A 25055-nucleotide genomic window follows, 5' to 3' on the forward strand; every position below is an offset into this window, starting at 1 on the left:
TTATTTATTCATTTCTTCCTTTACCCATTTATTTAAGGAGCTGCCTATGTGGCAGAAAGGACGGTGAATAAGAGAGACACAGTCTTGACCCACTGTGATCCACCATCCAGTGACTGAGAGAGGTATCAGAAACATAGCCCAATATCGTGTGAGGTCCACAACCAGCAGTCTCAGCCAGGGCTGGAAGAGTCTGGAAGTAGAAAGGGCAGGTTGCTGACTTTTCCTTCACTTGCCTCCATCAAGTTTTTATAATGACCGTATACTAGTTTTATAATTTTTTTTTTTAAATCGCAAGGACAAGTAAACTTGGAAATACCAGGGGTACATGCAATTATTAAAGGGTCTTGGACAGAGAGAACTCTGTCTGTGGGCTTTAATACTCAATGGGGAATAACCAGGCTTAAAATGTCCAGAGTCCACTCTGGTCCTAGCTCTAGCTAAGGAGCCGACTCCAGAAGAAAAATATCAGTGGCCGGTGACCCACACCTTTTCCCCTTGGGGTCTGCTTCTCTGGCAGCAGCAAAGCCTGCATAGCTCATTCCCAAACATGTACACATTACAACTGGAGAGTTATGAAATTCCTCCCTTAATTATATCACGGTTCGCTGTCCAAGACATACAGCACCATCATGACGGCTCACATCCCCTCAAACTGGCAGATCCAGCAGGAAACAGTGACTGCTGCTGTTTCCTCCTGGAAATGGTCATTGTTGGTGTTTCTCAAGCCTTCCTCTGATCTCTCAGAGTCCGGGGAAAAGTATAAAACAACAAACAATATGGGCTGTACACCACTTTTGACATCGCTTTTGTTGTCACAGATGACCTCCCAGATGCCAAAACCAATGGAAACTTTTCAGTCCACGTTTACTGGACTGTTCCACCCCATTGTATGCTGTAGCCTTTCCGGATGTGCTTCCCTGCCTTTGGTTCCACCTTGAGGCTCCTGTGGCTCTCCCATTTCTCCTCAGGCCTTTCATGACAGGGCCTGCGAAGGGGCTGCCTTTCTACAGCCGGTGCTTCAGCCACTACAACAACTGCATCCATTAACCTGCAAGCCTGAGCGCCATCCCACAAGCTCAATGCCCTCTGTGATACTTAATGTGATGACTCAGCTCACCATTCTCCTGCTGGGCCTTTTCTGCAAGAGCAGTCAACAGTGCTGACAAACCCTCCTGCTGTTCCTTCTCCGGATTTTGCAGGGGGCCTCTTCCTCTGCTTTCCCTGTAACAGTAATATTCTGCAGGCTCATCTCCCCCTCAACACTGTATTCTCCTCCTCTCCGTGAGTGACCTCATCTATGCCGATAGCTTCAATATCACCTACACATGAATGACCCCCAAACCTTTACCTCCTGCTCAAATTTCTCCCCTGAGTGTGAGACCCTTATACTCAGCTGCCTACTGAACCACCTCCATTTAGATATCCCAAAGCATTTCACCTTCCACATGTGCACAGACACGCTCATCTTTCCCCTCCACGCCTGAGCTTTCTTCAATGTTTCCCGCTTCTTCTGCACTGGGAAAGGAGGATTTAACCTCTCCTTCACCCTACTGCTCCACATCCAGCAATCTTCCCACTTGTCACCCACACGCCTGGCCTGACATCTCCTCTCCTCCTGTTCCTCTCTCCGGTCTTTCCACCCCCAACATGGCCTTCTGCATCCAGGCTGCCCTCCATCAACTTCATGTCCCTGCTAGTGCCAGAATGAGATGTGAACCACCCCCCTCCTGGAAACAGTTTCACAGCTCCCCACTGCTCTCAAGAAAACATTCCTCAGCCATGCACACAGAATCTTCAAGATCTCACTGCCATGCACAAATGCCGTGCATTTCCCAAATTCATCAGACTATTTCACACCTTCAGACACACACTTGGGCCATTTCATCTGCCCAGAAATATCCTTCCTGTCCTTTATCTCTACCTGCTACTTGTTCCTCAGAGCCTGAGAGTCATCCGTTCCAGGGAGAAGCCTCCTTAATATCCCCTTCCCCAGGAATGATCAGAATGATGAAGACCCTCCCTCCCTAGACTCCTTCAGGCAGCCTCTGAGATTCTCCACATAGTCCTGGTATCACAGATGGACTTGGTTCCTCCTCCCTTGTGGCCTCAATCGCCTGAGAGCCATCACTAAACAGACTTGCTATCTCTAGCTCCCGGCACATAACTTACATACCTGGTGCTGGTTAAAAATTCAAGAAGTGGCTAAAACTTATTCTAAATCTCTGTTCTTGCTCCCACCTACCTTATCTCAGTGAAACAGACATTCTAGCCAGGACTTCAGGAGTGCTTTGTTGTGCTTTTCATAATGAAATCTGATGCCTTCATTTAGAACATTTCTTTGAGCTTATCTCTTCCCATATGGATCCCTTAGAAAGGTCACTAGAGTTGGTAACACAGAAAAGAGGGATTTTGGAGATAAGATTAAATTCAGTTGGCAGCAGGAAAGGGCTGTAGACCAAAGCATCTGCTCAGAAAATGCCATGCAACTACAGGGAGCAGGTCTCTCTGCCATGCTCCAGTTGGTCAAAGCTGAAGGCGGACCAGTCCATGACAAAAGCCAAAGGCAGGGACACCAATATACAGGAAAAGCAACACCTACCTGTTCTATTTGACAGTGTGCAAAGCCCTGAATAGAGTGATGCTTTAAAAGGCATGTGAGGAGGTATAGGGCAAGTCATGACTTCCGGATGCAAAGGTGCTCCCTGTAATTATGCTAAAGCACACGCCCATGGCATTTGACTCAACTTACGGCCAACTTCAGGCTGTCCCAGGCCCTTGCTATGCTGTGGCCCCTTGGTCTTAAACAGAGAGGCCGCTATGCAAATAGCCTGCTGAGGAAAGGACAGATGCCAGGGACCTGCTCAGTCCCCTCCAGCGGTGTGCTGCCTCCCCATCTTTGCTTAGGCCTCCCCTGCGAGAGCTCAGTCTCCTCGGCCCCTCTAGCATTAACTCAGGAATCCCTCCCAGCACTAGGCTGCTTTTGCTTTGAACATGTGTCAAGTTATCGGTGCTCAGTCCTCCCACTAATTTGCTCAGACCCCCTTGTTCATCCTGACCCCCCATTCATCAGCCCCACTCGCAACACCATCAAACACAAGTGAAACGACATAAGTTAAATACTTCAAGATAGCAACTCTTACTGTGTTAATGGTACTTTCACCAGATACCCTCATGAACAAAGCATACGTTAGGTAAGTAGAGAACTAATTGCTTCACAATACCTTAAAAGCAGGTGAGCACATAGACTTGGGTCTCCTTCTGCCTACATTCCTTCCATCTGTACCTCTGTAACTATATGGCCATAGGGACTAACTGTGCCTCCCTGACTTCTTTCAACACAAAAATCCCAAATCAGGTAGAAATTTCTAAACTGCTTATTCACCTCCTCCTTCACTCTGTTTGGCTCTGAACTTACCACATCTGTCTGGAAATTCCCCTGTCCTATCAGTTATTTAGCTAACACCAGTCCTACCTTTGAAACCTACAGCTTCCTGTTGTGTTAAAGTTATAGATCTGTTCATATTTTTCCCCAGAAATATAAGAAAGTAGGAGTTAATTAATCTGCCCTTTCAAACACTTTATCTGCCTTTTACACTTTAACAACAATGAGACTAAGTGAACAAAAGTAAGATACATGTGCTGCATAATCTCAATTTTATAAAACCGGTAAAAAAAAAAAAGGAAAAAGAAGATAAATAAAATACCTTAAAAAACATTATTGATGATTATTTCTCAGTAGTAGGATATAAAATTTTTATATTGAGGAGAGAGAACTGTGATTTTGGAGTCTAATGAGCCCAGGATCAAATACCAGCTCCCCTATTCATTAGCCATATGCCCAAGAAAAAGTGTTTTATCTAAGACTCACTTTGTTTTGATCGAGGTATAATTGATGTATAACCTTACCTAAGTTTCAGGTATGCAGCATGATGATTCAGTATTTGTACATATTGTGAAATGACCACCACAATAAGTCTAGTTAACATCCATCACAAGTCTTTTTTCTCGCAATGAGAACTCTCATGGTGAGAATGTAGTCACAAGTTGTTTTTTCTTTGTCTTGAGAATTTTTAAGATCTACTACTCCAAACAACTTTCAAATTTGTAGTACAAGGTTACTACTTATAGTAATTGTGCTAAATATTACATTCCTATGGCTTACTAATGAAACTCCATGTTCTCATCTGTAAAGAGAAGATACAAGTGTATTTCTTGGAGCTGATCTGAGGATTAAATGAGATACTACATGATGCACAGAAGTGCTCAGCCTCTTAGCTGGCATAGAACTAGCACCCAGTATATATTCTGATAATAGAGATTCACACCGTTCTCTTGGTTTTCCAATAATGTGTCTTTGTGATTCACTATTATTAACTCTTAATAATGGAGGGCTGCTTCCAAGGGACATTCCTGTTGTCTAATCTCTTTTCTTCCAAAGGTAAAAATCCTATCCAGTCTTAGTTTTTGGCTCTCCTTGTTCTACACTTCTAGCAAGGCACCAATCTTCTGTGATTGCGAGCTTTTGCCAAAACGGCACAATTACCTTAGAAGTGTGACATTGCAGCTTATTGAGAAAACCCCCCACCCCGTCCTTCAGTAGATGATGTTCCACTTCTGGCCAAAGAAGATTTACAAAGCACCTCTTAAGGTGGGCCACTTCTACAGGTACTGAATTCATTTACTATGTACATTTCTAGGAGTTTAAATGTCTTCGAATCATTTTTCCATTTTAATCTCCAAATCTGGGGAGCACCGAGTCATAATACTGTCCACATCCTTTCTCTAACATCGAATGAAACGAATAGCCCTACCTTGATCATCTTCAATATGCCCCCAAAATAATTAGCAGGGCCGCTCTTCTGGGTTTCTTACTTCAGACCAACCATAAGCAGGAGTCTGATTTGGCGCATAGCTCATTTTCTTCAAGCCTCAGTTTGCTCATCATTCACCCTGAGGTGCCTCATCTTACAGGATAGCGTGTGCGTGAGACAAAACACAGGTGTGAAGAGGTAGCACAGTGCCTGGCCATGGGAGTCAGCATCTAAACGGCATGTTGGGCGGGAACCTCCCTCACCTGTACCACTCCAGCCTTCAAACTTGCCGTGTCCTCACCCCTGCCCTGCATTCTGAATCTCACAGTGCTAGTTCAGATCCCCATGGCCCAACATGAAGGCAAAGATGGAATTAATTACAGCAGCTAACACTGAGTGCTCCTCGTGCACAAGGCATGGTTCCAAGCACTTTACATACACAGCCTCTTTTAAGGGTGACAGCACCTCTATGAAGTCAGTGCTACTACAGTCTCCATCTCACAGATGAAGAAACTGAGGCATAGAGATGTTAAGTAATTCGCTGGAGATGGTGATTCCTGGCTTGAAAACCTTTAATTTTGCCTAGAGCAAATGCTTCAAACATTCCTCAACTATAAAATTCTAATTTTCAAAATATATTTGTTTCTAAAAATTCAAATTAAGAAACATACTTCCATGCTTGCATAGGTTTTATGCTAATTATTAGAATCAGTGGCTATCAATCATCTTCATCTATGCCTGGGTTTAAAAATTTTGGTGCAGATGTGGGAAGGAAGGCTACCTTGTCCTCCTATGGGCATGTACCTAAACTTCCTATAAATGGATCACTCACTGGGAGGTTGGGATAGTGCAACAGGATCTTGTGTATGTGTGTGTGTGTTTACTAGGGCAGCATGTGATCAGTGACATAAAAAATCATACAATTCCAGCATTCAATTATTTGCCAGTTGTGGCAGATGATGTTAGTGCTTACGCGAGGTTTCTCTTCCTATACAGGTATCTAACTTCATTTCCCAGCTCCTTTCAGTTAAGCTGGGGACATAAATTGGCCAAGAGAACATGGACAGAAATGACGTAGAGCACTTCTCGACATGACCCATAAAAACTGCCCATGAAGGGGCACCTGGTGGCTCAGTTGGTTAAGACTCAGATCTTGGTTTCAGCTAGGTCACGATCTCAGGGTCCTGAGACTGAGCCTGGCGTCAGGCTCCACACTGGGCAGGGATTCCGCTGGGGATTCTCCCTCCCTTTCCCTCTGTCCTTCCCACCCTGCACTTGTGCTCTCTCTTTCAAATAAAGGTTTTTACATAAACCCTTAACATAAAATTACCCATGCACAATCCCCCAACTTCTCCCCCTCCCACGAGGACCTTGGAGGCTACTAGTTGAGTGAAGATGTAGCATTACAAGCAGCAGCCTGGATCCTTGATTGTATAGAGCCTCTCACTACCGACCTCCCTAAGTCTCTGCCCACCCCTCTCTCCACTGGACTATAAGTTGAGCAGTAATAAAGTTGAGCACTTGAGATTTTGGCTTTTTTTTTTTTTTTTCTTTAAATCAATAGTCAGTCTCTCTTGATAACTGCACAGAGCTTGGCATTTCACCTGACAGAACAAATCCTTCACAACACAGTAATAGTCAGCTATATAATAATAAGAGAAAGAATCCCATGACAACTCATACAGTTTCAGTTCTTATGCACTGGGTACACTTCTTTGATTTTTTGATAAATCTTATAATTTTCAGTGAATATCTAAAAGGCAAGCACTGAGATATTTGCATTTTTAATGATACTGTTGACTCTGTAAATCTGTAACAAACATTTGAAAGAAATATCCAACAACGACACAAGGCTGAGGAAACCATTCATTATTACCTCCCTCCAAATTTACAACTAAAATATAAGAATTTTTAAAGACCATCTGATTTCAACTTGAAACCACAAGAGCCCCATTCTCCCTTCAAGCTTCTTTCAAATCAGTTACAGTTACTGACAAGGCTCTGCCAGCCCCAGCACTTTATTTATGTAATAGTATAATAGCTGTTACATGCAGTTCCTCACATAAGTCTGTTGGACCTGTAGATTTACCTCCTTAAGGGATGTAAAAGTAAGACAAAGGGCCTTACACAAATATAGTAGGTGCTCAATAAATTTTACTTAAAATAAAAAGATAATTATTATTATTCTGGGTTATAGTTGATAACTGTAAGTATAAAAAACAAGAGGCCAGGGTCCAAGACTTTTTCAAACTGAAAAATAATTCAGAATCATCATTCATTATTAACTTTGAGCAGATATATTAGGTTAAAGATCTATTCAACACTTACAAGGCTAATTTTAAAACCAAATCATTTCTATATATAATCCTCAAGCTGCAGTTCTCAGTACTGCTCCTCAATCACTTTCTCCTTCTTGGATCCTTCATCCCTTTCTAATTTGTGCCTTTCCCTGCTTAATAAACTCAGAGCATCATTTGCATTCATGGCAGCATGTCTCTGTCAGCATCCTGACAAAGAGATGCCATCCAGCCTTTAGCTGCCTAGAGGCTCAGCATCACTTGGCTCAAGGCAGATTCACATGACAAAGTAGGTGACCTCAAAATCAAAATGAAGCAATATGGCTGCTCACTTGCAATCACTTTGAGAGCTGGAAACTGTCAAAGTGATGCCTACAAAAATTGCCTAATTAAAAAATGAACAGAAACTGTTATCCTACATGTTGGAGTTTTATTTTATTTCAGGAGAAACCATTTTTTTTAAACAATTATTTTTGCTTTTCTAACTTTGCCTAATTTAGGCACTATGTAAATCCACCATTGTTTTGGAAATTTTGGCATCTAACACAGAGCACAGCATTTAGAGACCAAGTGAATGAATGAAGTGAGCAGGGACAAAGGAGAGAGGCTGACAAAGAATTTAGAGAACCTCAAACTAACCGAAGAGCTTGTTGACCTAAAAAATATATTCAGAGGTGTTATTCTCAAATTCAAAGGTTACCATCTCTACTGCAAACCTAATTAAAAAAAAAAAAAAAAAAAGGCGAGAGAGAAAGTTATATAAACCTACAACTTACTCACAAAAGTCACAGCTTTTCTGGTAATAGGGAATTAAGCCATATTGCCATAATAAATAACCACAGTTTACTCTTCTATACATTCTGACAAAGCAAGGACAAGACAGGCAACCTAGGGAGACCCTTCTAGATGCCAGAAAAAAGGATTCAGATATTTGGGAGAAAGGCTAAGAAAAAAATGCAAAAAGTGTCAAATATGGCCATCAAAAGGGATCTATAGTATCAAGGGTTTAACTTCTGTAGATTATCTGAAAATAAAAATACATAATATTCAGACTTTATTTCACTTGTGGAATCATTGTGCAGCATATCTCCATAATGGTTTATATATAATATATAAAGCAAACTTAGTTTTTTTTTTTTTTTAAGGCAGCTAGTACTAAAAGAGAAATAATAAAAAATGTGTAGCTATACTGGATTCTTAGAAGATATGTGGTCATGAACTTCAAAACTCTGTCTTTGTATTCTGAAAACAGATATAACAGAAAACATATTTAAAGGTGTACCTGCCCTTTGGTAGTTAATACATGATTTTCAGACCTGTTTCCATTGATCAAAGTTTTATGGAACCCTTTTGAAATTGCTATCTGAAGCAGATGTGGAGTACCATGATAATCAGTGTCCTGCTTTATTGCCTAAGTTGGCACTGATTGCCTAAGTTGACATTAAAAAATGTTTGGCTGTTTTTAAAAACTAATTCACTCTAAAAAGTAAAACTACTAGTCTGAGGATATGCAAAATCATACATTACAAATTCTGAAAGAGTTCCAAAAACATTTTGAGCAAAGACAATGTTCTAAGAATTTCCCTTCTGATTTAGTAATTTGTAAATTAAATTGGGATGGATTTTCAGTTGTATTTGCTAAAATACCATGGATGTTCCTTTACCATCCAGCAAGGAGGGACCTATATGTAAAGCTCATTTCAACTTTTTCAGTGTTTGAAATGGTTTCTGTACATACTCACATTTCAACAATGCTCCCTGGTTGCAGGGGGTGGGGGGAACCTATTTGAAGCATGTTAAAGTGATTAGAAATATCACATAAGCCTAATTTCTTTCTATCTCTGCTTTAAAAATAATAGCTATTATTATTATCTGAAATTAAAACATGAGGAAAAGGGAATTTTTTTTTCTCCATTAACCCTTCTTAACTTAACAAAAGTGAAGGTACAAGCTAAGACAGAGAAAGCTCTCATGATAAAAAGTGGCAGGTCTTGCAAAGCTGAGACAGCAGGCTCTGGGTTGGAAGTGTCCTGCTCTCCAGACACAAGGCAGAGTGGCCCATGGGGCTTCGCTTTATGGGATGTCTCCTGCAAGACTTCAACAGTGCTGGTGACAAGTAAACTCATCTACTGTAATATTAAGTCCAGCCACCAGAGCAGGGTGCTAAACAGAGTGATAAACTTGGGCCAGATTCAGGCTGTGAGAAACAAGAAAACAATGGCTTGACTGTGGCAAGTCTGAAGTCTGCATGGGTAAAAGCTGGCTTCTGCCACACTTGGGGTGTGGGTACATGTAGTTACTACAAAAAAAAAAAAAAAAAAGGCTAACTGTTCACAATTAAGTAGGAAGACTTTTAGGCACACTGGATTTACTGCTTGCCAGAAAGAGCTTTTTTCAGGACATCCTCAGAAGCATCAAGACTTGATGTTATACAAGGTCATTTCAGTAGGCTTCAAAAACTGGCTTTGGATTTCATTAAACAAACCCACAGCCACAGACCACAGACAGTGGTCAGCATCTTGTGGCTGGACAGAGGACAGCTAACCCATGCATTTAATCAATGTCTAATCTCTAGACTTTGGGGGACGATGACCCTGCTGGTAGACAGGCAGTCCATCCACTCACTCTAAAGTATCGTCCTGATGCTTGTGATGACTTGAACTAAAACTATCCTTTAGTTTCTTCAAGTCTGCACAGTACTTAGCCAGGGTATGTGGTCTCTGGCTGTGTTTTCCTGTATGCAGTACTATCTGCCCCATACATGAAATAAATTCATGGGCTTTCTGGCATAAGATGCTCATACTAAGCAGTGGGGTTTGTCCACACCAGCCAGCCCTGTCCTTCGCAATGCTGGCCCTAGCGGTATAGCACCTGTGTTCTTCAGCAGTTACTTCATTCTTTAAATGCCCTCTTCAAATCTGAGTGAGATTCATTTTTAAAGAAGCAAATTGCTTTAAGTCACTAACATGAATAAAAATGGCTGCCCCCAAATATGGAAGATAAATGTAATAATAAATATAGTGTCATTAAATTCCACCAAAGGCAAACCAAAAGGAATATTTTTTTTTTAAATGGTAACTTTCTTACCATGACTCAATATTAAAAATGGCGGTTTTGTGGCTCCACTTAAAATCAGCTCTAGCAGTACCAGTGGTGTATGCCTCGCACTTTGGGAAAAACTGAACTAAATGGATAATGATACAGTACTGTGATGTAAGTCAAATTACAGCATAGGCTATAAAATTCAAATTACCAGCCCTTCAGGCAGGATGCATGACGCATTAACAAAGTCTGCCTGAGATTCTTGGATAGCAAGATAATACTATGGGGTAATACCTCTTCTTACATATCCAGAGGTCGTTTCCCTCAAACAGCTAAAAATCAGTTAGCAGAGAATATAGACATACAGTCCAGGCATTAAAATGTTTGCATTTTACCACAGAAAACTGCTTCAGACCTTAATTCAGGGCCGTAAGGTTTCTTTAGGCAATTTAACACCATATTCAGATACCAATTTCTTACACTCCAGTCAGCTTTTAATCTGTGTTTATAGGAAACACCTCATTTCTTTTATTCCAAGTTTATTTTAGCTATTTGCCTGATTAAAAAAGTAATCCACTGTCAGAACATGAGAAATATGTCACTTTCCTCGCCTCCCGCAGGGTTTGTGTGAAGTGGTGCCTTACCCCAGTCCTTCTCAGGATATGGCTCAACCCTGGCAGGTGAGGCCTGTCCATAGTTGGCCCAGTGCTGAGCAGCAAAGCCAGGGCTCCCACCCAGAGTCCTGCCTGCCAAGCATGTCCAGCCATTTTGGAGGCAAAACCACGCTCATCCCAAGCCTCTCTCTTTTTACCCCAGAAAAGTCTCCACAGCCCATATATAAACTCTAAGCACTACTCTCTTTCTTCCTAAGCTCACTGTTCTCTTTTCTAATACAACACACAATCCCCTTGACTTTGTGCCTGAAATAGCAGAAAACAAAGCCACAAAAGTCAGGGTTTGGAGGTCTTGGCAGTTCTTCTTAGCATAGGACATGGGCCTATAAAAACTTCTTTCCTCCTCATTTATAGATTTTTCTGGAGACAAACACAAAACTTGTCTTTTCTCCCTCACTTGAGGTAGGGAACACCAGGACAGGTATAATATTTCTCCTGGAATGAAAGCCAACTGGAGCTTAGGTTGGTAACAGCATCTTACCCATTGACCAGTAATATCCTAATTCCACACGAGAAGGTACAGGGCTGCCGGGAGCTGAGCAAAGTCATGCTCATAACTACGTGCAGCAGCTGAAGGAACATTAGTGGTGAGTTTTGGGTAGTGATGGCTCACATCTTGTTACTTAGCATGTTCAGTGGGATCAACAGGGTTGGCAGCCGCTGGGGACTTCTTAGCAATGCAAAATCTCAAGCCCCTCTCCAGACCTACTGCATCAGAATCCGTATGGTAACAAAATCCTATGGTAATTCATCACATGTTCAGGTTTGATGAGCATTAATCCAATGACTTGAGTGGTCTGGTATTAATATCCTGCCTCCCACTTCCACGGCCAAGCAATGTTCACTGGAAAATCAGGAATTGAGGAAGCCAGTGAAGGTCCTACCATGACAGAGACAGAGACAGCCCTGGCTATAGAACAGCCTCTCGACCGTGGAGAAGCAGCCTCAGCACAAGCAACGGAAAACGAGAGGCTCCCACAGGCCTCCAGACTTAAACCCGAACCCTCACAAATGTCTGTATCCATACAAACGAGGGGTTTTCACAATGCATCTCAGGCTACAGACATTGCAACCCTTATTTACCCACTCAGTTGCCTAGGAAATTCACATTAATGTGATTTTATCTATCAAAAAAAAAAAAATAATTATGAGATAGAACAGTGAGATTGTCTGACCTGGAAATAGCTCAAGAGCCATGTTCCTGTTGGTTAAGCTAAATGATGACCTTGTTCTGCTCTGTCCACACACACCACACACACACAAAACATACCACACACACCACACATACAATAAACACAATACACCACACACACACCATATACACAACTCACACACCACACACATAACACACATCACACACCATATACACAACTCACATACCACACACAACACACACATCACACACACACCACACATCCATGCTATTGAGCCAGAGTAAGGCTCTAACCAATAGGGGAAGGGGCAGCTGACTCCTCTCAGCATTTCTAAGTGAGCCTGATAAGAAGGTGACAGGATCTGTAGGATCTTTCACAAAACTCTCAACACCTGCAGAAGGAAAGGGAACATTTTGTGTCCTGACACTGACTTCAGAGAAAACTTAATTTCTTTCATCAACATGCAGGAAGGTATAAAGGGACACATGGGAAGAAGCATGTAGCCATTCCTTTTTTTTTTTTTTTTTAAGATTTTATTTATTTATTTGACAGAGAGAGATCACAAGTAGGCAGAGAGGCAGGCAGAGAGAGAGGAAGGGAAGCAGGCTCCCCGGTGAGCAGAGAGCCCGATGCGGGGGCTCGATCCCAGGACCCTGAGATCATGACCTGAGCCAAAGACAGTGGCTTAACCCACTGAGCCGCCCAGGCGCCCCAGCCCTTCTTTGTAAATAAGAATGTTTGGCAAGAAACAGCTGATATGAGAACTGGTAAACAGGGCAGCTGCCAATGCCAACTTCCCACAGAGCGGCCCGGTCACGTCAGACTGGGCATCTTCATGTTCTACGTGTCTCCTCTCCCAAATAATTAAAGCCAGTACTTCGCCCCCTTCTCAAGGATTTCTGGACCCCTGCTTATTTTCCCTTCTAATGCCAATTTCAAAATCGCTCTTCTATTTCTTCAGATCGTATATTTCAGTGACCATTTTCCTAAGTCACTGCTTCCTTGCAGAATAGCCAGCTACTCTTTATGATGGAAATGATTGCTGAGACAAGGGAGAACAGTTTCAGTGATATATACATTAGATAAATGTGATACAGGATAGCCTTAGTGGCAACTCTGGCCTCAGATGCCTGTCCCATGTCACACTCTGGGTGTAAGGGAAGCCACATCTGTGCTGAGGGGTGAGGCCAAGCTTTGCAAGGCCCGTCTCCCCTGTCCTGCAGCAACTGATTCTTAGGCTGTCCAGGGAACTAGAGTTTATGGTTTATATTTGGCTTTTTAAAAAAGATGAGCTGGGTCAACCACTTCTCACTTAGAAATATGTCACTGGCAAAGAGATGCCACAGCAGGGGCAGAAGCCAAAAAGTGCACGGAAAGAGACCACAACCATTTGGGCCTGGAGAGGCCAGTTTCAAGAGAGCAGATTACCCAGGAAGGAAGAACAGAGCACAGACCAGCAGAAGCAGACACACTGCAAGACAGAGAGAGGCCATGAAACTCCAAAGGTGGTCAGATGTCGGCTCCAGGCCAACGCTTCTGGAATGTTAGCTCCACCCCCATCCTTAAAATCAATACCCTCTACCTAAGCAGATCTGGGTCCTCTGCAACCAAATAAGCCACTCCAAAACGCACTAAATAAGTGAATTTATTTTTCATTGAAAAAAAAATATATTTTTTTACTTTTACCATTACCTTCAAACTAAGAAATAATTCTCAAGAAAAATAAAAGTAGACCCTATGTCAAGAACATATAGCCCGGCCTACAGACCGTTTCCAATTCCAATTCCAATGGGATCTGGTAGATGACAGAAATTTCACAGCTGTTAAAAGTAGAAGGTGGGGCACCTGGGTGGCTCAGTGGGTTAAAGCCTCTGCCTTCGGCTCAGGTCGTGATCCCAGTGTCCTGGGATTGAGCCCGCATCGGGCTCTCTGCTCAGCAGGGAGCCTGCTTTCTCCTCTCTCTCTCTCTCTGTGCCTGCCTCTCTGCCTACTTGTGATCTCTGTCTGTCAAATAAATAAATAAAATCTTAAAAAAAAAAGTAGGAGGTAAAGTAATTTTTCCTTCAGCACATTTTCTATCAAGTACTGATTATCACTGTTGTCTTAGAACAGTGACCCACCAAAAAAAATCCCTATCTGAGCCTTGCACTTTCTGTGGAAGACATGAGAATGAAAGATCGAGACCTGAGATTCACTGAGAAGAAACTTGTAGATTTTTGTAGGGAAGCAAAAACAAAACATGAAACAGGTATGTAATATGAGAGAGAAGGAAAAGGATCATTATGTCTATAAATAATTCACAGCACACTGGGGCCTATCCCAAGGAAATTATACCAGTCTTTGTGAGAACTGAACCCCATCACTAAAGACAGAACCACTGGGAGCTGCCGTTTTAACTGAAAGTAATTAATCGTGTATGCCGTGACAGGCAGGGGTACCAGTCCACTCCAGGAGTGCTGTTGGGGCTATAATACACGAGGTTAAACCAGGGTACCCATTCAAAAGTGAAAGGCTAAACAGACTATAAACCTAGTAGAATGTTCAAGTAAAAAAGGAAGCACTTCATTCTCGTGAAATCTGGAAATCAAAATAAACTCACAAATACACCACACAAACTCAAGTGAGCAGAACCACCAATGGCCCAGTTAGAAATAATTAAACTGACAGAGAGGCCTGGACAACAAGCTGCTCTGTTTACTACAGGGAGACAGATTCTCACAGGCATGTACCAGGCCACTGAGCCACAGCCAGAGGAACCAAACTCCCCCAGGACGGCTGCCCCTCACCTCAGCAGCCTCTGAGCACTGGACAAATGACCACACCAACAGCTCTCAATGTCATGTTCAGTAAAACAAGGTGGTTGGGTTATATTATCTACCAGTCCCTTCTCTAAATCAGACTGAACCTACTTTGAGAAAATCACCTAAAAACTGTGTTATGAAATACCTCTGGTAAATACCCACAAGCTGACTAAACCATTCAATAATGCCATTAATTTCATCCCCAAATTTATACATAGCTTTCCCATATCCATCAGAAAAAGCATATCCAACAGCATTCAACCAGCTATATTTACTCAAAATCATGCCCAGCACCAAGAGAGACAAATGGACAATTCAAGTGGAATCTTTTTCTTACCATTTCGAGACACATCAAGTTCCACCAGCTGCATGAAGTTTGCTATTTCTGGAGGGAGCCGCTGAATTTCATTATCACTAAGTCCAAGCTTTCGTAATTTGACTAGCTGGAAAAATTGCTGAAAGAGAAAATAATTTCACATGGGTCTCATATATATTTGCAATGTAAACTTTCTGCCCAATATGAAATGTAAAAGAATGTCTTTTAAAAACTAGTGAGGATTGTACCAATATCAATTTCCTGATTTTGGTATTTTAACAGTCATGTAAAGATACTACCACTGGGATAAACTGGGCACAAAGGACATCTCTGTGCTATTTTTGCAACTTCCTATCAATCGACAATTATCTCATAAGTTTTAAAAAATGGGTTAGTACCTCAATGAGAATGGTAATTACTCCTTTAAACTATCCAGTGGGTGGTCACATTTTCTACTTCTAGAAACAGATAATAAATCTGCAGTGTTAAATAAACAAATGTAAAAATTAGAAAATATTTTTAGAAGACATTTTAATAAGAATTACTGTGCATCAGAAAATATATAAATATCCCACAAATGTGTAAAGGGAAAAAAATTGTTTTTGACCAATCTAAAGCAGAGCCTGCACCATACACTTCCATTAACCGTGGCACACTGAGCACACGCCTTTTTCCCCACACCTTTTAAAAGTGTACTAAAATGACACTAAAAGAATACAGAAATGAATAAAATATAAAAATATGAAATAAATGCATGAAGACAATTAAAAATGAGAGGGGACAAGAAGTACACCAGACATGCCACAAAATCCTCGAAGCCAGAAAACATGAACAAATGGGAACAAAAGAATCCAAACAAAGCTGAAATTCAAGCCTGTGGAGTGAGAAGTCAATAGGAAATTAGGTCCAGGTGACCTCTGAGAAGGAAGAACTGGTTGAAAATTTATATAAAGAACAGTTGGGTCCCCATATCTTCTTCTCTACCCTGCACAGCCAAGCAAGAGAGTGGCAATTTCCTCTCTAGGAGAGTTGACTTTAAAGGACAGCTGAGGGCAGGGATGAGGCCTCCTACTAAAAAAAGGGGGAATCGGGGCGCCTGGGTGGCTCAGTGGGTTAAAGCCTCTGCCTTCAGCTCGGGTCATGATCCCAGGGTCCTAGGATCGAGCCCCGCATCGGTCTCTCTGCTCAGCAGGGAGCCTGCTTCCTCCCTTCTCACTCTCTGCCTGCTTCTCTGCCTACTTGTGATCTGTCTGTCGAGAAAATAAATAAAATCTTTAAAAAAAAAAAAAAATAGGGGGACTGATCAAAGCCCGATCAGTGAGATCCCACCCTCTTCCCACAGCCAAGTTCCCAGGCATGAGAACAGACCCTGTAGATGTGAATTATAGTAGAGAGAAGTCCCAGGTTGTAAGCCTCACCCATGCACACAGAGCTTCCAACCATCTCCATGCCCCTACCGCCCCTTTCAAGTGTCTGGATATTTCATTTAATCAAAGCCAAGGTTCTCTAGACACTTGAGGAAAGCCCCTAACATGCACGAGAATATCCATTTACCTTCAAATATGAAAGAAATAGGATGTGGGAGGCAAAAAAAAAAAAAAAAACTTCATCAACTAAAAAATATAAGTAACACCCTCAGAGAAATAAGAGAAAATGAAGCAACATGATACCATAAAAAGGAAGCTTCAAAATAATAAGCTTTTGGAAATAAAATTAAAAAAAAAAAACTGTAGCATTAAAAAAGAATCCAATAAAAGAGGTGAAAAATAAAATTAACAAAATCCCTCAGAAAGTAGGATAAAAAGACTCCAAGACAGAGATATGGGAGAGAAAAAGACATGAGATCAGTCCACAAGGTATGACATCCAACTAACAGTTATTCCAAAAAGAGAGCACAGGGGACTTCAAAACATGCATTTTCTGGTTTGGAAAAGTCCACCACATGGCCAATAAAATTTATGATAGAGACATGGAAGAATACCAAGAAATATAACAATTCAGAATACCAGAAATAAGAAGATTCCAAAAGCTTCCAGAGACCGGGGGGTTAGGTGGGGGGTCATAATGAAGAACTGGAATCAGAAAGGTGCTGGACTCCACAGTAGCCTTGAAAGTTAGAAGGCCTTGGAGCAATGCCTTCAAAATTCCAAGAAAACATTATTTCCAACCTAAAATTACATATCCAACAAAACCATCAATCAAGAACGACGACAAAATAAAGACATTTTTAGACATGCATGGTTTTAAAACAATGTATCTTCCTTGCACCCTCAGGAATCCATTAAATGTGAGCATAACTCTCAAAGGAGGAGGATCTGATATCCATCAATCAGAGAATCAACAAAACAGAGACAAAAGAAATTCCCATGATAGAACAGTGAAGGGACTTCCAAGATGTTGGCTGAGTAGCAGGCCCTGGGAGGGACCAGTCCACACTGCAAACAGGGAGGCTCCCAGAGGAAAGATTATTGGGGGCAAAACACACATCTTTGGGATTATCTGATGTGTTTGAAAGTATCAAGAAGATTTGTTTATTGATAAATTAGAAACAGGGGCACCTGGGTGGCTCAGTGGGTGAAAGCCTCTGCCTTCGGCTCAGGTCATGTTCCCAGGGTCCTGGGATCAAGCCCCACGTCGGGCTCTCTGCTCAGCGGGGAGCCTGCTTCCTCCCCTCTCTCTGCCTGCCTCTCTGCCTACTTGTGATCTCTCTCAAATAAATAAATAAAATCTTAAAAAAAAAAAAGAAACAAAGTAAGCAAAAAAGGTAGGAGTTATTAATTTCAGGAAAAATATAAAGTATGAGAAGACATATTCACAATATAAATTTAAGACCTGATTATGAAAAATATTTAGTTGTAATGTTTTAATAGCTACATATTGATAAAAACAAAATTGGTGTTACATCAATATTTAGAGGATAGAGAAGAAATCGTAAGTGTTAAAGTCTCATTTTCTATAGAAAGAAATCAAAAGATAACTATAAAGTGAAAAAAAAATCAAACTAAAATTAGCAAGCTTAGCAATGTGGGGGCATACAACAGTAGAAACAGCTTAGAGCTGGGGGTTCTCAAGAGCCAGAAACTGGAGTGGGGACAGGGAAGGCAAGCAGCTACTCTTCTTCCCTGTCACACTAGGCTTATTGGATTAAAAAAAAAAAAAAAAAAAGTGATTTGCGTATATTACTTTGCTAAAAACAGAAATTGAATTTACAAAGGAAAAAGTCTCTGTAAGATTATAGGCTGCTCCAAATGAATAATTCTGAAAGATGCTAACAATTAATAAATGTCAGTTTTGGGGGGTTTTTTTGTTTTTTTTTTTGTGGTAAAAGAGACTTTTTACTTCTATAATCAAAAAGAAGACACTAACAACACTTGGGAAGCAGTAAGGCAATACATGGAACATAAGTTTTCAAGTTCACTGATTTTTTTTTTTTTAAAGATTTTATTTATTTATTTGACAGACAGAGATCACAAGTAGGCAGAGGCAGGCAGAGAGCCCGATGTGGGGCTCAATCCCAGGACCCTGGGATCATGACCTGAGCCGAAGGCAGAGGCTTTAACCCACTGAGCCACCCAGGCACCCCAAGTCCACTGACATTTTAATGATACTTTAAACATCTGTCCTTGTAATATAATCGAAAATAAGAAAAACAAGCTATAATGCACAAGATGTCTTTGCATTATCAACAAAAATGAAAAACTTGAAAACACACATATCCAAGAAGGGAAATGGTTAGCATGTTATTAAATAATTCAATACTGACTAAGTGACAAAAAGGATTACTATGAAGACCACATAACTTGAAAAAGCCTTAGAATGCAAATATAATTTTAAAAAGACAAAAATGCAGGTACATTATGTAAAAAAGCATGTGTGCGCGTTGACAGGAAGGAAACACAAGAAAAAAGTGATTTCAGGTGATAAGGAAAATGCATAAACAGCTTTAAATTATTTTTTAACAAAAAAGAAAGATATTTTTAAATAAAATGATGAATCTCAGAAAACGAATGCTACCAATTAGCTGTATATGATAATGAAAGTGCTCCATGAAAGGACTAATCCCTTGGATTTCTTTAATCATACAGTTGAGATTTAATTTCTTAAGAAAGGTATTGAAGTTTCTTGATGCTGGTTGTATGAAAGCATTAGCTGACACAAAAGCCATTCAAAAGAGTCACATATTTGAATAATTGAGCTTATGCCAATTGTTCAAAGAGGCTGACAGTTTCATAATGCATCAATGTGTTTACTCAAGCATGAAAACCTCACTTTATTTCCAGGAAAGATATAATAGCAACAGGACAAAAACATCACCAATTCCATACATTCAGGGACCATTCAGAAATAATCCAAGAAATCAAGTCACTAAGGTACTTCGATCTGCAGTGAATAATAAGTATGTTTTACGACTGTGGCAACAACATACAAATCCTCATAGCCAGTAGAAATCATAACAGCAGGCAAATTAAAGTTTTGTTCTGCATGTTAAAAGCACCCTCAAAGAGACTGTCACAAACACTACCTTCTTCAACTTGGGAAGCAGATACCAGACATAAAACGACCCTATCTGACAGGTTCCCAAAATGAAAACAGTAATTCCTAAGTCCTTCCCTCAATGCCCTGATGGGATCTTAATTCATCATCCAAATGTTTTATAACTATTTTCTTACAAGACGGACACAATGCCTCTGAAACTTTATGAAATCCTCAGGTTTTCAATGTCCTCAGGGTGAAAAAAAATCCAACAAGATCTAAGCTCTTCTGCCTCCTCTTTGACATTAGCCAGGGCACAGGAAGAACAATTCACGTAGCTGTCTTGGCAGGGCGCCAAGCGCAGAGCGATCATGTGACGCAATACACAGACACCATTCTTCAACTATACCATGTTTGATTACAGCACACTGGCCCACTTTAGAGGACACTGAGTACAATTACATGCAAAGGAACCCAAACGGCCTTGGCTCGTTAGGCCACACCACAGCCTTCTTATAGCCACCCTTGCTTTTAGTAGATGCAGAGTCTTTAATTTGGCTGTACAGCTCGTTTCCTTTTCCCAGTACACATTTCTGACAAGATTCTTTTTCCCTCTCTTTTGGTAGACTGTTGGTGACCTCCTTCTTCTTAGAAAGGGACATAGGAGTATTCCTGGGCTACGGAGGTGGTTCAACATTCACAAATTAATCAATGTCATACGTCACATTAATAAAAGAAAGGATAAGAAACAAGTGACCCTCTCAATAGATGCAGAAAAAGTATGTGACAAGGTACAGCATCCATTCTTGATAAAAACCCTCAACAAAGTAGGTTTAGAGGGAACATACTCAACATCCTAAAGGCAATACATGAAAGCTAGTATCATTCTCAATGGTGAAAAACAGAGAGCTTTTTCTAAGTCACGAACACAAAGGATGTCCACTCTCACCACTGTTGTTCCACACAGTACAAGAAATTCTAGCCTCAGCAATCAGACAACAGAAAGAAATAAAAGGCACCCAAACTGGCAAAGAAGTCAAAATTTTACTCTCCACAGATGACATGATAATGTATGTAGAAAACTCAAGACTCACCAAAAAACTGCTAGAACTGATATAGGAATTCAGCAGTATGGAAGGATATAAAATCAATGCACAGAAGTCAGCTGCATTTCTATACACTAACAATGAAGCTGAAGAAAGAGAAATCAAGGAATCAATTCCATTTACAACCGCACCAAAAACCACAAGATGCCTAAGAATAAATCTAACCAAAGAGGTTAGTAAAGGATCTGTACTCAGAAAAGTATAGAAACATTCATGAAAGAAATTGAGGAAGACATAAAGAAGCAGAAAAACATTCCATGCTCATGACTGGAAGAATACTGTTAAAATGTCTATGCTACCCAAAACAATCTATACAATCAAAGCAATCCCTATCAAAATACCATCAGCTTTTTTACAGAGCTGGAAAAAATATTCCTGAAATGTATATGAAACCAGAAAAGATTCTGAATAGCCAAAGGAATGTCGTAAAAGAAAACCAAAGCTGGTGGCATCACAATTCCAGACTTCAAGCTCTATTACAAAGCTGTCATCAAGATGGTATGGTGCTGGCACAAAAACAGACACATAGATCAATGGAAACTGAACAGAGAGCCCAGAAATGGACCCTCAACTCTATGGTCAACTAATCTTTGAAAATGCAGGAAAGGAAATCCACTAGAAAAAAAGATAGTCTCTTCAACAAATGGTACTGGGTAAACTGGATAGCCACATGAAGAAGAATGAAACTGGACCACTTTCTTACACCATACACAAAAATAGACTCAAAATGGATGAAAGGTCTAATTGTGAGACAGGAATCTAACAAAATCTTCAAGCAGAACACAGGCAGCAACCTCTATGACCTTGGCCACAGCAACTTCTTCTTACACACTGTCTCCAAAGGCAAGGGAAACAAAAGCAAAAATGAACTACTGCGATTTCATCAAGATAAAGTTTCTGCACAGCAAAGGAAATAATTAATAAAACTAAAAGGCAACCTATGGAATGGGAGAAGGATATTTGCAAATGACATACCAGATAAAGGGTTAGTATCCAAAATCTATAAAGAATTTATCAAACTCAACACCCAAAGAACAAAAATCCAGTCAAGAAATGGGCAGAAGACATGAACAGACATTTCTCCAAAGATTTCCAAATGGCCAACAGACATATGAAGAAATGCTCCATATCCCTTGGCATCAGGGAAATACAAATCAAAACCACAATGAGACACCACCTCACACCAGTCAGAATGGCTAAAATTAACAACTCAGAAAACAACTGATGCTGGCAAAGATGTGGAGAAAGGGGAACCCCCCTACACTGTTGGTGGGAATGAAAGCTGGTGCAGTCACTCTGGAAAACAGTGTAGAGGTTCCTCAGAAAGTTAAAAATAGAGCTACCATATGGCCCAGCAATTTCACTACCAGGTATTTACCCAGAGGATACAAACACAGTGATTCGAAGGGACACCTGCATCCCCAATGTTTATAGCAGCAATGTCCACAAGAGCCAAAATATGGAAAGAGCCCAGATCTGTCTGTCAACAGATGAATGGATAAAGATGAATGGATAAATGGATACATATATACATATATACTTCTTTATCCATTCATCTGTTGATATACGTGTGTGTGTGTGTGTGTGTGTGTGTGTATGAGAAATACAGTGGAATATGAGCCATCAAGAATGAAATCTTGCCATTTGCAATGACATGGATGGAACTAGAGGGTATTATGCTAAGCAAAATCAGTCAGAGAAAGACAAATACCATATGATTTCACTCGTATGTGGAATTTAAGAAACAAAACAAAACAGGGGAAGGGAAGGAAAAATAAAATAAGATAAAAACAGAGAGGGAAGCAAACCATAAGAAACTCTTAACTCTAGGAAACAAACTAGAAGGGAGGTGGGTGGGGGGATAGGGTAATTGGGTGATGGCACTAAGGAGGGTATTTGACGTACTGAGTACTGGGTTTATATGCAACTGATGAATCACTAAATTCTACCCCTGGAACGAATAATACAATATATGTTAACTATACTGAATTTAAATAGAAATTAAAAAAAGAAAGGGACATAGGAGATCTCAGTCCTAAAAGAGCTATGTCCTTTTTAATTACTATATGGTCAAGGATGAGTCAATTATCCCCCTATTGCCCAAACTTATCCTCAGAGTAAAGAAAACATAAAGCATTGTTACAGATTCACCTAGAGGACAACAGCATAAAGAATGTTATTAAACTCCTGAAAAATTGTTTGACTCCAGCTATAATGACACCAAAATGACTCACAGATTTCCCTTCTGCATTCGAATGCTTCACTAAATGGTCACCCCTTTTCATTCTACGTAACTCTCATCACATTCCTACTCCTTTACCCTTTGATCTGAACTACCTTTTTGGACAACTTCTTTGACAAAGCTATGGTAAACCAATGGTTCTAATCTTAAGAGAGATTAACACCTGTTACAGGATAGAGGTAACCCTTAAACAACACAGGTTTGAACTGCATTTTTCAATAAATATGGTATAGCACTATAAATGTATTTTCTCTTATGGTTTTCCTAATATCTTCTCTAGTTTACATTATTCTAAGAATACAGTGTGAAATACATAGAACATACAAAATAGGTGGTAATTTATTATTTATATTATAGGTAAGTCTTCCCGTCAACAGTAGGCTATTAGTAGTTAAGTTTTGGAGTAGCCAAAGTTATATGCAGATTTCTGACTGTCCTCAGGGGTGAGGGGTAGCAGCCCGAATCCATTATCATGTTGTTCAAGGGTCCACTGTATATCATTTGTTCTTTTCTGTGAAATTTATAAAAAAGTGACTATAACTTCCTTACCCAGAAATTCTATTCCTAGGTGTACACTTTTTTTTTTTAATTCTCACATATGTTATTTCAGAATACCTCAAAGAATGTGCTTGACAGAATTATTTGTAATTGCCCAAAACTATAAATAACTCAAATAGTCATCGATACTAGATCTAACAGAGAAGTATATTTTTTTTTTTTTTTTTTTTTTTTTTTTTAGACAGAGATCACAAGTAGGCAGAGAGGCAGGCAGAGAGAGAGGGGGAAGTAGGCTCTCTGCAGAGCAGAGAGCCCAATGTGGGGCTTGAAGATGCTGGGATCATGACCCGAGCCAAAGGCAGAGGCTTTAACCCACTGAGCCACCCAGGTGCCCCCAGAGAGGTACATTCTTTTTTTTTTTTTTTTAAAGATTTTATTTATTTATTTGTCAGAGAGAGAGAGAGAGAGAGAGAGCAAGCACAGGCAGACAGAATGGCAGGCAGAGGCAGAGGGAGAAGCAGGCTCCCTGATGAGCAAGGAGCCCGATGTGGGACTCGATCCCAGGACGCTGGGATCATGACCTGAGCCAAAGGCAGCTGCTTAACCAACTGAGCCACCCAGGCGTCCCAGAGAGGTACATTCTTAAAATGAAATTCTACATAGCAATCAAAATGAAAGCTTATTTACTGTTAGTCATTATAGGAAGGAGTCTTAGAAATAATATTCAGCAAATGAAGTTTTCACCAAAAAAATGCATGTATGTGTGTGTACACACACATACACAATATATATAAAGCTGAAAACTAAACTACTTTGTTTGGAAATGCACACAGAGGTGGTAAAAACTATAAAGAAAAGCCAAGAAGTGATTTCTGTGAAATTGGGGTAGTGGTAGTGGCTACCTGTAGGTATAAGGGAGAAGACTGTGACCAGGAAGAACACGTAATGGACTTTTGGAGTCCAAGCAATGTTAAATGTCTTAACCTGAGTGACAGTTACAAGAATTCATTCCATAATTTGTTTTAAGTTACATTTACACCTTGTGCACTTTGCTATATATTTGTTTTATTTCATAGTAGGAATAGTTCTGAAAGTTTTAAACTATTTACTAATCAGGAAGGAAAATACTAGACAATTAGCACCAAGGACATCCAATTCTTTAGCTCATCATAGTGAATGATAATGAAAAGGAATGACATAATACCTGGAGAAGAGGGAAAGAAAATGACCATAGTGACCAAAAGCAACAGGAGTAATGATCATGCTACAGCCAAAATGATAAAGCAACTGGCCTCTGTTAAGGGATTCTCTGTGCTTGGCCGTAAACTAAGGACTTTATAGGGATTACATTCTTTAATCATCTCAATGTTGCCACCATGCTGGTACCTACATGTACCAGTTAACATCTGCTGCATAACAACCCATCGCAAATTCTAAAACGACATTTTTTTTTTTTTTTTAATTTCTCACATTCTGTAGGTTGGCTGGGCAGTTCCTCTGCTGCTTTCATCTGAGCTCACTCATGCAACCGTTACCGTCGGCTGGAAGGTCAGAAAGGCTGGAAGATCCACCCTGGCCTGACTCGTATGGTCTGGCATTTAGTACCAATTGTTAGCCAGAGCACCTCTGTTCTCCACATGG

At 40.5% G+C, this 25055-nt stretch overlaps 1 protein-coding gene across 1 annotated transcript in view; it reads right to left on the reverse strand.

The window, feature by feature from the left end:
• LOC111152298 (leucine rich repeat containing 1) overlaps positions 1–25055 on the reverse strand; it is a 132723-nt gene that overhangs the window by 60496 nt on the left and 47172 nt on the right. Inside the window, exon 2 of the mRNA XM_022510778.1 lies at positions 15117–15234. Coding sequence (XP_022366486.1) covers positions 15117–15234 — 118 coding nt within the window. The remainder of the gene's footprint in view (positions 1–15116; positions 15235–25055) is intronic.

This window comes from Enhydra lutris, unplaced genomic scaffold (genome assembly GCF_002288905.1).
Source record: "Enhydra lutris kenyoni isolate GAN:26980312 unplaced genomic scaffold, ASM228890v2 scaffoldscaffold28, whole genome shotgun sequence".
Taxonomy (NCBI): domain Eukaryota; kingdom Metazoa; phylum Chordata; class Mammalia; order Carnivora; family Mustelidae; genus Enhydra; species Enhydra lutris.